The sequence below is a fragment of the Amblyraja radiata genome, chromosome 18, assembly GCF_010909765.2.
Source record: "Amblyraja radiata isolate CabotCenter1 chromosome 18, sAmbRad1.1.pri, whole genome shotgun sequence".
Classification (NCBI taxonomy): domain Eukaryota; kingdom Metazoa; phylum Chordata; class Chondrichthyes; order Rajiformes; family Rajidae; genus Amblyraja; species Amblyraja radiata.
In genome coordinates this window covers 36,697,500-36,711,980 of record NC_045973.1, presented here as the reverse complement: position 1 = coordinate 36,711,980, position 14,481 = coordinate 36,697,500, and the positions used below count along the sequence as shown (strand labels likewise).

Here is a 14,481-nt window from a genome sequence, read left to right as displayed (position 1 = left end):
ATTCACTAAATGGATATCAATTATTATTTGATTTTTTTTTTAAGTGAGATCTCAGTAGAAGCAATTATTTGGGCAATGGTGTATTTATTGAAACATAGTTCAGGGCCCCATGTTATTGGAAAGAGCCTTACAGCTAATTAAGTGTCACTGCTCCAATAAACATACGATTCAGAATGAGGAAGGATGATGATAAATTGGGTTTGGAATGTTCCAATAACTTGCTGAATCTATCATTTGAGTATGAGACCATTGGAGCTATGACAACTGATCCTGTGAGAACTAGTTCAAATTCAGATGTGAAATCTCTGCTTGGTGAGGTGCTGAAAAATCCCAAGGAGGATTATTTTTACAACGATGGCTTGGATCCAAGCAATATCCATGGAACTATCCAAGCAGACACAGGACAAACTCACTTTCATCTTGAACATCTGAAGCAACTGCAATTCATTGTAGAAATTTTACCCAACCATCTTGGACAGGTACCATACTGCGTAACTTCTACCCCATTTTATGATAAAATCTTATCATATTTAAGTTTATTTGCAGGAGTCCACACATTGAAAAATAGTCAGCTCACTTCCCTTTATATTACTTGCCTTGTTTGCTGTCACTACCGTAACCCGGCAATTGTGAAATCAATAATCCTCAATTGTGCTTTTTTGAGTGTGTGTGCGCAATCCGGTCGTATCTACAATGTAACCCTGTTTGGCATTTGCTTACCTTGATGCGATGACCACAATCACAAGGATGTTATAACTCAAGACCACAGCTGAAACCTCCACTCATCTGCTCTCTTTACAGATGCTGACTGACCTGTGTGTATTTCCAGTGTTTACAGATTTCCAGCAATTTCACCCTTGTTTTTGCTTTTAGAGATTGGTAAGTCTTTCGAATTCTCAACCCTCAAAGATGCTCAGTGGTTGAGTTCATGCAAAAAAGCAGAGGTCGATAGGTCTTTGGGCAATGTGAGTGGGGTCATGTTGACCGTGTGGGCAACTGGATGAGGATCAGCAGTGATGTGGTGAACTGTGGTGTTTATGGCTCACTCCTGTTCCTGCCAATTTCAAATTTCCAACAAGTGGGATTAATTGTGCAACGATGGCCGAAAGAAGCAGCAGTCGCTATAACGGGTCGAGCTGACTGTCTATTCCCAATGAACGAATGGTTGACCCGTCGCTCGCATTGAACGAATGGCGGTGACCAAGGAATGGAAATAGTCGCCTCCGGTATTCGGTTTCAGCGATTAATTTCGGGATGCAGATCAAAATACTATTTGCGTGCAAACACTGCAGACAGAGAGGTTGTGTGTTTGACGTGGACAAAGGGCCGGTTGCTGAGCGGCGACAATTCGCGGTGACTGACTGAAGAGGCCGCGGCCCGAACAAAGATGGCGCCTGACGTCGTGCAATCGTCGCCGTGGTAACCGTAAACAGACGAGGCCGGGGCCTGCGCCGGACGGCGGTGGTAAGGAGCAGCCCGGGGCAGCTCTGGCGCCAGGGCCAGGGCCAGAGGCACCGCAGTGTGTGTGCGTGAGAGAGAGAAAGACTGGGGGGCAGCAAAGAATCATCAGCTTGAGTGAGTACCGCCAGTGGGAGGAACGGGGAACCAGCACTCCCAAGGCGACGGGAGGCATGAATGGTGTCAGCTGTGTTCACGCTTTAGCACTCACCCTTCCAAGGGTTGTTTGTGTGTTCAAGTCCCCCTCCAGAGATTTGAACACCAAAAATCTAGCCTGACATCTCGGTACAGAATGAAGTGAAGTGCTACACTCTGACCTCTCAGGTGGATGTTTTTTTTGAAAAACCCATAAAATAGCTTCTGAAGATCTTTGATGTCCTAATTCATCAACCAGCATTGATAATGATTAGCATTTTGGGAGCTTGCTGTGCATCAATTAGCTGTCGTGCTTTCCATGTGACTGCGGAATAATGCAACTGTTGCATTAGGCAAGAAAGCCATTTGACGTCTCAAGTGCAAAGAGCAATCAGATGGTCAAACTCCACTGCACAGTGCCAATAGGTTGCAAATTCTCTCTTGCACATTTTTGAAATCTACATTATTTCCATAACCATCCATATTAGTGCATCCCTGATCATAATTGCTTAAGGCCGTTACTCTCGTAACTTGCATTTTTATTTTTGCCAATCACTTTTATTCTGGGTCCCTGGTTCTTGAGCATTCAGTTCAGTTCAGTTTAGTTTATTGTCACATGTACCGAAAAGCTTTTGTGCGTACTATCCAGTCAGTGGAAAGACAATACACGATTGCAATCAAACCATTTACAGTGTATAGATACATGATAAGGGAATAACATTTAGTGCAATGTAAAGCCAGTAAAGTCCAATCAAAGATGGTTCAAGGGTCACCAATGAGTTTAGTTTAGTTTATTGTCACGTGTACCGAGGTACAGTGAAAAGCTTTTGTCGTGTGCTGTCCAGATGAGGTAGATGGTAGTTCAGGACCATGCCACAGTGAGATCAGGTTCTATATACCCTCTCTATACTCTTCATAATTTTACAAGGGATTCCCTTTCACACTCTCCATTCCAAGAAGAACAACTTCAGCTTTTCCAGATCATCCACATAACAAAAGGAACTCATCCCTGGAATAATTTCTGTAAGGCCCTTCTGTGAATTAGTGTTTCACAAAAATTCATCTTGAATTTCTTATACTTGTATTCCACACCATTATTTAGAAAACTCGGGATCTTGTACACTACCATGTTTTAACCATGTTCTCAAACTTCCTGCCACTTTAAATGAACAATGCACATTTATTCCCCATCTCTCGGGTGCATGCCAATTTTATAGTTGTTTTCTTTGGTTATGTTTTGTCTTAAGCTCCCTAGCAAAATGTATCTTTACATTGCTCAACATTAAATTTTATCTGCAACCAATCTGCCTGTTCCACCAGCTTTATGTATGTTCTTAAAGTCTGTAACTACCCTCCTCACAATTCACTATGCCTTCAAATTTTGTATTTAGAAAAAAATAGTTAAAATTACTAAACCAGGGTACTATAGAATAAATTGTTTTTTACTAATGACCTCTTTTTTTCTGTTACATAACCAATTTTCTTTCCATGCTGCTGCAGTCCTATTTAATTCATCTTAATTACAAGTCTATTCTGTGGTAGTTTATCACATCCTTGCAGGAAGTTAATATATCACATCACCATTTTTCTTACATTAAACCATTATGTTACTTCATCAAACATTTTGATACAATTTCCCTTTAATGAATGCATGCTGACTTTTCCTAATCAATCTACATTTTTCAAGTGACATCTAATTTTGTATCTAAACTACTTTTCAAAGGATCTTCTTTGAAAGCAGTTTGGACAATCCCTGATCATGAAAGCCACTAGAAATCCAGTGAAACAAGGAAATGGCAGAACGGATAAACGAGTACTTTGCAGGTAGACACAAAATGCCGGAGTAACTCAGCGGGACAGGCATCATCTCTGGAGAGAAGGAATGGGTGACATTTTGGGTCGGGACCCTTCTTCAGACTGATGTCAGGGGAGTGGGTGGGACAAAGATAGAATATAGTCGGAGATAGACTGGTGGGAGAACTGGGAAGGAGGAGGGGATAGAGAGGGAAAGCAAGGGCTATTTGAAGTTTGAGAAGTCAATGTTCATACCGCTGGGGTGTAAACTACCCAAGTGATATATAAGGTGCTGTTCCTCCAATTTGCGCTGGGCATCACTCTGACAATGGAGGAGGCCCAGGACAGAAAGGTCAGATTGGGAATGGGAGGGGGAGTTGAAGTGCTGAGCAACCGGGAGATCAGGTAAGTTAAGACGGACTGAGCGGAGGTGTTCAGCGAAACGATCGCCGAGTCTGCACTTGGTCTCGCCGATGTAGAGAAGTCCACACCTGGAACAGCGGATACAGTAGAGGTGCAAGACCTGGAAAGACTGTTTGGGTCCTTGGATAGAGTCAAGGGGGGAGTTTCATCTTTTAGTTCTGTCTTCACTAAGGAAGACAGAACTAATCTCCCAGAAATACTAGGGGATTGAGGATCTAGCAGGAGGGAGGAACTAAAGGGAATCCACATTAGTCAGACAATGCTGTTAGGTAAACTGTTGGGACTAAAGGTAGATAATTCCCCAGGGTCTGATGGTCTGTATCTCAGATTACTCAAGGAGGTGGCCCTAGAAATCGTGGATGCATTGGTGATCATTTTCCAATGTTTTATAGACTCAGGATCAGTTCCTGTGGACTGCAGGGTAGCTAACATAACTCCACTTTTTAAGAAAGGAGGGAGAGAGAAAACTGAGAATTATAGGCCAGTTAGCCTTACATTGATAGTGGGGAAGATGCTTGAGTCGATTATTAAAGATGTAATAGCAGCGCATTTGGAAAGTGGTGACAGGATTGGTCAAAGTCAGCATGGATTTATGAAGGGGAAATCATGCTTGACTACTCTTCTGGATTTTTTTGAGGATGTAACAAGTAGAATGGATAAGTGCCGTCCAACATACATTTTCATGAAATCTTGGCATCTGTTATCACGCCTTGCATCTTTTACCACTTCAGCAGATGGTCCCAGTACTCTATAGTCTGTACCTTATCATGTGATATATTTTGGACCCAGAGATTATAAAATAACATTATCTGGCAACAGTATAAATGTCGACTAAAATCTCTTTTATTGCACTTTGCGGTCTCCTAATTGCACGAAGAATGACAGCTAAAATAGTTGTTTAAAGGCAACCTTAAACCATGATTTCCATGCAAGTATTATTATGATTGTTGCAGAAGGGTTCCAAATCTTTTTCATACACTGGCTGAGAGTTCATGTTTGGCTATTCACATCCTTGGATAAAAGTGTTATAGATTCAGCACTATTCATTTATACATGGAGCTCTTTTACCCTGTGGGCGTACTTAATGTATTGACAGCAAACGTGACTGGACATGTGCCAATTGTAACAGGAAAATTAATTCCTCCATATAACTTAAAAAGATGACGCCAGAATTTAGAAGCAGGCGCTTTGGCCAACCATCAAGCACTAATCCCACACTAATCCCGTTTTTTTTATCATTCATGTCAACTCTTCGCTGGTTCCTGTACATCTATTCACAAGCAGCAATTTGTAGTGGCCAATTAACCCCACAAATATGGGAGGAAACCAGAGCACAAGAAAATAAAAACTGTACTCATAGCGAGAACATGCAAACTCCATGCAGACAGCACTGGAGGCCAGGATTGAACCTCAGATGCTGAAATTGAGAGCTGGCAGCTCCATCAGCTGTGCCACTGAGGTGGGTCCCTATTAATAGTCTGTTGTTATGCTAGAGTCTGGTTCAAGTATGACTCGCCACTTACAGAGTAGTTAATTAAAACACATTGTGGTGCTGATAATTCACAATTGTATAAAGAGTAAATTATACAATAATTTGAATTAAGATACACCAATAACACTTTACATTGGTAAATAAATTATACATTTAGGTGGGGACATGAACTGTGAGGAGGATGCTATGAGAATGCAGGGTGACTTGGACAGGTTGGGTGAGTGGGCAGACGCATGGCAGATGCAGTTTAATGTAGGTAAATGTGAGGTTATCTGCTTTGGTAGCAAAAACAGGAAGGCAGATTACTATCTAAATGGTGTCAAATTGGGAAAAGGGGAAGTACAACGGAACCTGGAGGTCCTTGTTCATCAGTCAATGAAAGTAAGCATGCAGGTACAGCAGGCAGTGAAGAGAGCAAATGGCATGTTCGCCTTCATAACAAGAGGAGTTGAGTATAGGAGCAAAGAGGCCCTTCTGCAGTTTACAGGGGCCTAGTGAGACCACACCTGGAGTATTGTGTGCAGTTTTTGTCTCCAAATTTGAGGAAGGCTATTGAGGGAGTGCAGCGTAGGTTCACAAAGTTAATTCCCGGGATGGCGGGACTGTCATGTGCTGAGAGAATGGAGCGGCTGGGCTTGTATACTCTGGAATTTAGAAGGATGAGAGGGTATTTTATTGAAACTTATATAAGATTATTAAGGGTTTGGACACGCTAGAGGTAGGAAACACGTTCCCGATGTTGAGGCAGTCCAGAACCAGGGGCCACAGTTTAAGAATAAGGGCAAGCCATTTAGAACAGAGATGAGGAAGCACTTTTTCACACAGAGAGTTGTGAGTCTGTGGAATTGTCTGCCTAAGAGGGCTAGATAGGGCTCTTGAAGAAAGCGGAGTCAGGTGATACGGGGTGAAGGCAGGAACGGGATACTGATTGTGGATGATCAACCATGATCACATTGAATGGCAGAGCTGGCTTGAAAGTCTGAATGGCCTACTCCTGCGCCTATTGTCTATTGTCTATAAATGGTTCAATTATCAGTCAATCTGCATAAAGCAACTTTAAATTAAAAGTATGTTGAATCACTTGCATTCATCGCATTTTCTCTCTTAACATTTAACCTAATTAGCATAGCTGGTTCACTATCAAATTATATATTAATACGATTTGGGGACATGCAAGCACTGATTAAAGTAAAATGATGGGCATGTGAGGAGAGAATAATGGAAAAATACTGAGATGATAAGATGTTTTCTGTTTCTTACGATGCAATCCTTCAGGCACAAGGATGACGTCCTACCCTCCATTTCTGTGGGTTCCGAGTTAGCCGATGAGGCCAATGTGGGACTCGCAGACTCTCCCATAGATGGCAAAGAAGGCAATTTAAATAGTGGAATTTCATGCACTCCTGAGAAGCATCCCAATCCACCTGCTCCAGTTTGAGTGTTGGATACCCACTAATTTGTGAGGATGTTACACATTTTCAAAAAAGCTTTTCCGATCTCCATCTGGCAATCTCTTGTCATCATGCAGCTTAGAACAGAGTGTTTGCTAGTTTTCTGCATGCAAATAATGAGCCAACTGAGTGTAACTAGGAGCCCAATGTTGGGGATTTGATCAGGGAGAGGATTTTGCATTGGTTGCATCTCTCCAATACTTCAAGTTGCCTTGTGTATATAGTTCATCTCTCAGAAACATATAGAAGAGCAGGGATCAACACTGCTGCCTGGGAATCTATATGTTTTATGCCAAGTTTGTGGTCTTAATCCAAGTGGATGGTGAAAGGCACTGAATGCTTGTTAATTTCATCATTGGTGTCCGCCTTTGACGAGTGATATCGTTTAAAAAATGAAAAATGGCCTATTTTTTCCAAAGACTTGCCATGTAACCTCTTTGTTGGAAGAGCTGTATAACTGGACAGGTTGGTGGAAGACCCCTGTTTTGTGATTGTCCCATGTAGGCCCATCCTTTCATTTGCTTCAGTGATGATCCTTTGGAGTTTGGAAGCTGGATGTGCTCATAGGATGTGCATCATGAGCATACAGTAGCCTGATGATAGATGTTGGAGATACTTCGGTTCTTGACTGGATGTGACATAAGTTGCCTAGTGCAATGTAGAGCATTGGGGAAATAGGAGCAAGAATAGGCCTTTTGGCTCTTTAATCTGCTGCAACATTCAACAAGATTGTGGCCTGTCTCCCTCAGTGCCATTTTCCTGCACTTTATATATATCCCTTGATTCCCTCAATATCAAGAAATCTATGTTTCTGTTTTGAATGAACTCCATGACTGAGTATCCACACTCTACCAGAATAGGGAATTCCAATAATCCACGACCTCTGAGTACAGAAATTTCTTCTCATCTCGGTCCTAAATGGTCTGCCCCTTAGTCCCAAACCAGGAAAACATCCTCCCTGCATCCATCCTGTAGCGCCTTATAGGAATATTGTAGACTTATGAGATTATCATCTCGTTCTTCTACATTTTCAAGAATACAATCCTGACTTCCACAAACTCTTGAAGCCAGCATTGTAAATTTATGTTTAATAAGCTTCTGGAACTTATAATATTCTCATCCAACTAGACGTGGTGTTTTTGGTAGGAAAGTCAAGAGTTTTAATTTATGCTAATTATAGTGGCCTTGAGGACAAACCAGATAATGTGGACACTCTGCAGCTTCAGTCAATTGGGAAGCCATCAGGTTAGTGTTGTGCTGCCCTTGAGTCATTGAAACTTGACTTTCTTGTAGCAGTGTTGCTGTTGTTTTTGGACCAGACTAATGGAGATAACAGAACAGATTAGTCAGCGGGCAGTCCAACAGTCCTCTGTACCTCACATAACAGGTATTCAATGATACTTTATTGTCACATGTACCTAGGTACAGTGAAATGCTTTGTTTTGCATACAATCCGATAAAATCATGTAGCAGACCTCATGTGGGCTGTACACAAGTGTCGCCATGTTTTGGCACCAACAAAGTTATACAAATTCACCCGAACATCCCAATCTACTACCTGCCACCTTAACGTGAAAGCAGCTCTCCCCGCCTACTCTCCCGGGTCCCTCTTTGTCCTGCCGGGACCCGCATTGAGGTAGACATCCCAGCAGACACAAGAGATTGTAGATGCTGAAATCTGGAGCAACGGACAATCACTGGAAGAACTCAGCGGCTCAAGCAGCATTTGTGGGAGGAAAAGAATTGTTGATGTTTCAGGTTGAGAGCCTGCATCAGGATATTTCGCTTGGGCAGCTCACACCCAAGCGGTATGAATATTGATTTCTCTAACTTCAAGTGACCCTTGCTTTCCCTCTCTCTCCATCCCTCCCCCTTCCCAGTTCTCCGAGCAGTCTGACAGTCCCTGATTACATTTAATCTCTGTTTACTTTATTGTTATCTTCTCCGAGCTAACAATAATCTATTCTACATTATCCTTGAAACTGCATCTCTATTGATGTCTCATTTTCACACCTTCCTTATCTCTATGACTCCCTCGCCCCTGACTCTCAGTCTGAAGATGGTTCTCAAACCGAAATGTCACCCATTCCTTCCACCCAGAGATGCTGCCTGTCCCACTGAGACACTCCCGCATTTTGTGTCTATCTTCAGGGCATCCTTACCATTTCTCATTGGGACATAATTGGTATAATTTATAGCATAATTTATGGCATAACAATGGCATAATTTAGCAGATGCCCGGCTTGCTTATCCTAACGGCAATACAAATCCCTTCAGGATAGTATTTCTCTTCCAGTTTCCCTTCTAGAGCATGGCCCACCCACAGCCGTGTTGTTTGATTTAGTCTCCTGCCTCTCTTAATCAGAAAGGTTATGTCATTATCAAGGCACTGTTTCCTGGGCAGTGATTGGCTCTGTTGAGATTGGTGAGAAGGATACTGATGTTCAAGATGTGAACTTCATACGGAGGTGTAGAAGCTGTCCATGTGTGACATATTTTAACGTGAGATGACTTGCACACTAACTGGGAAGTTGGAGGAGGCCGGGATGGGGGCAGGATAGGGAAAAGATGGACTCTTGTTGAATTAATGCCTCTCTGCAACTGTTCCAAAGGTTTGTCTTAGGGCTGGTAATTAAAGGAGAAAGGAGGGAGGAGTGGAGTGATGGGGAGAAGATTGGATACTAGAGAGTCAGAAGAAGATGGTGAGAAGACTGGATACTAGAGTGGTGCAGGGCCTTACAGAATAATGACTAGAGCCATTGGAATGGGGCTCTGCCCCATACACACACGCTGCAATAATTCATCTCCCCACCCACGTCACCATGAGCCTGCTCATCCTTGATCTTCTCCTATAGAGTTCCGCTGTCTAACTTCATCCCGTCCTCCTTCAGATCCACATACCGCTTCCTATCTCTTGCATGCATCCTGCCCTTTGGCTCCCTTCTTCCTTGTCTGACTTAGATGAGCCCTTTTGAGCATTTGCTAAGCAGAGTTCATTCAGCTAAGGTCTTCATTTCCCTAACTCTTCCCCTCATCATGTAGCTTAACCGAGATCTCTGAAACACTCTGTTATAAATTTCCCTGGTATTCACAGATCAGGACATTCCAGAGCCCAGACAAATAAACCACTGACTGTGAGTTCATTAACCACATGGCCATCTTTATATCTACAAGGCCTTGGTGTGAGAAGCTGCCTCTTTTGTAGCATTTAGAAAAATAATGTAAATACAGATCTTAAAAGGAACAAAAACTAATAAACATTAGTGACAACTTTAACAAGGTATTTGATAAGGTTCTCTCATGGGAGGCTGATCCAGATTAAGTAGCAAATAATACTTAGTAACTGAGCAATTGGATTCAAAATTGGCTTGTTCATACAGACAGAGGATAGTAGTGGTGGAGAGGTGTTATTCTGGCTGGAGGTCTGTGTCCAGTGGTGTTGCACAAGGATCAGTAATAGGACGTGAAGAAGGATCGCGAGCTGAAACGCCATCCATTCCTTCTCTGTCTGTCCCGCTGAGTTACGCCAGCAGTTTGTGTCTATCTTCAGTTTAAACCAGCATCTGCAGTTCCTTCCTACACAGTATTAGGACCTCTGTTGTTTGTAATAATTATAAACGACTTGGGGGGGAAAACAAAGATGGGCAGATTAGTAAGTTTGCAGACAACATAAAAATAGGTGATGTTGTGGACAATGAAGAAGGTTGTCAAAGGATATAATGGGGTTGACCAGTTGCAGATTTGGGCAGAGAAATGGCAATTGCACTTTGTGAAATCAAATTTAACAGGAAAGTATACAGTAAAATATAGGATCTTTTTAGAGCATTAATATATGGAGGGGTTTGGGGTCAGAAGTCCATAGCTCCCTAAAAGTGGCAACACAAGTAGATAAAGTGGCAAAGAAGGCCAACGGCATGTTTGCCGAGATGAGTCGCAGTATTGAGTACAAGGGTCAGATAATCATGCCCAGCTTTACAAAAGATAAACATAAAATGCTGGTTGAACTCAGCAGGTCATGCAGCATCTCTGGAGAAAATGGATTGATGATATTTTGGGACAGGAACCTTCTTCCAGCTGCAGCTTTACAAAACTGGTCAAGAGTCAAGAGTGTTTTATATAGAAAAATAAATTCTTACTTGGTTAGGCCCCATTTGGAGTATTATGTGCAGTTCTGGCCATCCAATTACAGGAAGGATGTGGAGTGGGAGAGGAAGTGAGAGCGAGTGCCTGAATTAGAGAGAATTAGCTAAAAGGGAGATTGGGCAACTTTGTTTTCTCTACACCATTAGAGGCTAAGGTAAGATTTGACAGAAGTTTATCTAATTATTAGACGCATAGATAATGTAATTTTCCCAGGGTGGAAATGTCAAAGACTAGAGTGCTTTAAGGTGAAAAGAGAACAATTTGAATGAGATGTGGAGAGCAAGTTTTTTTTTACAGTGTGGTGAGTGTCTGGTTTGCATAGCCTTCCATAATAATGGCATGGAAGAGGCATTTAAGCAGGCACATGAACAGGTAGGATATTGGAGGGATATAGATCATGCGGAGGTAGATGGTGTTTAGTTGTATTTGTATCCATGGTCAGCACAGACCTAATGGGCCGAAGGGCCTGTTCCTGTGTTATTATGTTCTATATTGTATGATAAAAACATGGAATAAGCAAAAGGAAAATTAAGAACAGAGAGATAATGGAAAGTCAACAATGGCCCAAAACTCAGGTTAAATTGTGGAGACATCGCGGCAATCCCAAAAAGAACATGAAAAAAACAGAAGTAGGAGCAGGCCGTGACTGGTTAGCACACAACAAACGCTTTTCACTGTACTTCGGTACGCATGACAATAAACTAAACTAAACTAAATTACTTGGCTCTTCAAGCTACTCTACTAATCGATATGTTTAAGATTTGGGCAGTTTACACCCCAGTGGTATGAACATTGACCTCCAATTTCAGGTAGTCCTTGCTTTCTCCCTCCTTCCCCTCCTCCAGTTCTCCCACAGCTTACTGTCTCCGCCTCTTCCTTTCTTCTTCCCACCCCTCCCCCACCTCCACATCAGTCTGAAGAAGGGTCTCGACCCAAAACGTCACCTATTCCTTCGCTCCATAGATGTTGCCTCACCCGCTGAGGTTCTCCAGCATTTTTGTCTACCACTAATCGATATGATCATGGCTAATTCTCCATCTCAGTTCCAAAATTTCACTCCCTCTCCATACCCGCCGATGCCTTTTACGTTTGGAAAGGAGGCACGTTTACATGTGTTATATAGAATGAAACAGGATAGGAAATTATGTAACAAGATAGCACACAAGAATACTGGAGGCAGCAAAACTGATACATTCAATCCTTTGTTAGTTGAACAGTAACTGCAGACAAACCCCCTGGAATCAGCGTTCAGGATGAAACTTCACGAGGATCTATTGGAGTCAGTGTTTGAAGAGCTTATCTTCTATCAAGTCTGAACGGGTTGCCTGCTGAGTAAATTTTCTGGCTAATTTCCAACCACAGGTAAAATTTCCTCCTTTCTTTTCATTGACATTGGTATTTTCTTTCCTCATTCCTTTCAGGAGGGGTGAAACTTTTCGGGAACAGACGTTTATCAAGGCTGGGAGGGAATTCTCCTTTAGTCAAGGCAGTCATCATTTCAAACTGGCCAACCAGTATGAAATACTTAAAACAAAAAGAAAATAAGGATATCAGATAGATCAAGGTGTTAAACAAACATCAATACATCTGGGTAAAGCGAGAGGAAGAAATGAATTAGGAAGCAGGTTTAACCCAGATGGCCCCTTGATTCTGCTCCACCATTCAATAAGATAATTAACACATGGTGTCAGTGACTGTGACATTTTGCAAGCTGCATGCAGCAGTACCCATGTACACATTCTGACCTCTTAAAATTTAAATCTGCAGCCACATCTACTAAATTGATTGTAACCACAATCTGTCTACCTACATTCAATAACATTTTACCTCCTTGCTTATCATGAATCTATCTACTTATCTTAAAAAAGATATGCCAGGACTCTGCTTTCACCACACCTTGTGGAAAGGTATTCCAAAGATTTGTAAACCTCTGAGGGGAAAATAAATTGCCTTGTCTCAGTCATAAAAGGATGACATGCATTTTTAGATGTTGACCCCGATTCCAGATTCTCAATGTCCACCTTGTCATTCTGAGTGAACCAGTTTTGTGCTTCATTTTCCGGTTTTAATGTTGTTTCAATTCTCCTATAATATTTCAGGATGAGTTTAAATTGTTTTTTTATTAAGCCAAAAGAAAAACTAAGAGGTTGACAGTCATGAAATTATTTTACTGGTTGTAATCTTTAAATAAAAATTAAGCTTTATCTCTGAAATAGTTTTATAATTCTAAAAACGTAAACCTTTTAATATTTTTACTTAGTATGCCAGTGAGGAGATAAAATGAAATGCTGCAGCCATTTTGGACACCACCACCAGACACACAGAAGCAAATCTTTCAAAAATCTAAAATGTGAGACTCGTTTTGGAAACTGTGTATGCTGACAATTTTTAGAATGTTCTTAGAATAAAAAGGGACATTAAACCAGGAATAACAGTCACCACTGGGTACTGGGAGACTCCTTTAAGTTTCTTGAATTTCTTAAATTGGAAAAATAAGACACAAAGTTCTGGAGTAATTCAATGGGTCAGGCAGCATCTGTGGAGAACATCGATAGGTGAGATTTTGGGTCGGGGCATGAAAAGGCGAGGGATGAAAAGACAAAGGGGATGGGACAAAACGATTAAAGAGTTGAAAATTGTGAAGGTCATAAGATCATGTGATAGGAGTAGAATTAAGCCCATGAAGTCTACTCCGCCATTCAATCATGGCTGATTTGTGTCTCCCTCCTAATCACATTCTCCTGCCTTCTCCTCATAACCTCTGACACCCGTACTAATCAAGAATCTATCAATCTCTACCTTAAATATATCCACTGACTTGGCCTCCACATCCGTCTGTGGCAAAGAATTCCACAGATTCACCACACGCTGACTAAAGAAATTCCTCCTCATCTCCTTCCAAAAAGAACGTCCTTTAATTCTGAGGCTATGACCTCTAGTCCTAGATTCTCCCACGAGTGGAAACATCCTCTCCACATCCACTCTACCCTAAAAGCTAGAGAAAGGAATGCAGGTGGAGAGGGAGGGGAAGGGGAGTGGAGAAATAGGTGCAGAAAATGGGGCACTGGGCAGGGAGGGAGGCGGGGGGAAGGAAGAAAATAAAAGGGGAGGTTTATGTAATTGCCTAAAATTGGTTTATGTTTATACCACTGAGTTGTAAGCTACAAAAGCGGAATATGAGGTCTTGTTCATCCACTCTGGCAATGGAGGAGGGCCAGGACAGAAAGGTCAGAATGAGAAAGGGAAGAGAAGTTAAAATGGTTAGCAACTGGGAGATCCAGTAGCCCTTGGCGACCGACGCAGTGTAGTCAATTGAGTTTGCTTATTGGACCGATATTGTATGTCATTCTGTTTTTAACCTAAAGAATCTTCTATCAATGGCAATAATTGAAACTGATACTTAGTTGTGTCCTCTCCATTCCCTGCCCCCTCCACTCTGCCTCTAGCACATGCCTGGTTTTAATTGTCATAGACTGAGCTGCCGCAGCCTGAAATTTTGAAATGCCCTCTCCCGACGTCACATTTTTCTTTATTGCCTTAATGTTCTTTAATGTTATTGTTGATCAGCTTTTGGCAACATATCCT

The 14,481-nt window shown here is 41.9% G+C and overlaps 1 protein-coding gene across 1 annotated transcript in view; it reads left to right on the top strand.

The window, feature by feature from the left end:
* The first annotated feature begins 980 nt into the window (after window positions 1-980).
* Window positions 981-14,481, top strand: part of LOC116983406 (tubulin monoglycylase TTLL3-like) — a 65,729-nt gene continuing 52,228 nt past the window's right edge. The window contains exons 1-3 of the mRNA XM_033037165.1: window positions 981-1,575; window positions 12,106-12,258; window positions 13,157-13,246. Coding sequence (XP_032893056.1) covers window positions 13,182-13,246 — 65 coding nt within the window. The 5' untranslated portion in view covers window positions 981-1,575; window positions 12,106-12,258; window positions 13,157-13,181. The remainder of the gene's footprint in view (window positions 1,576-12,105; window positions 12,259-13,156; window positions 13,247-14,481) is intronic.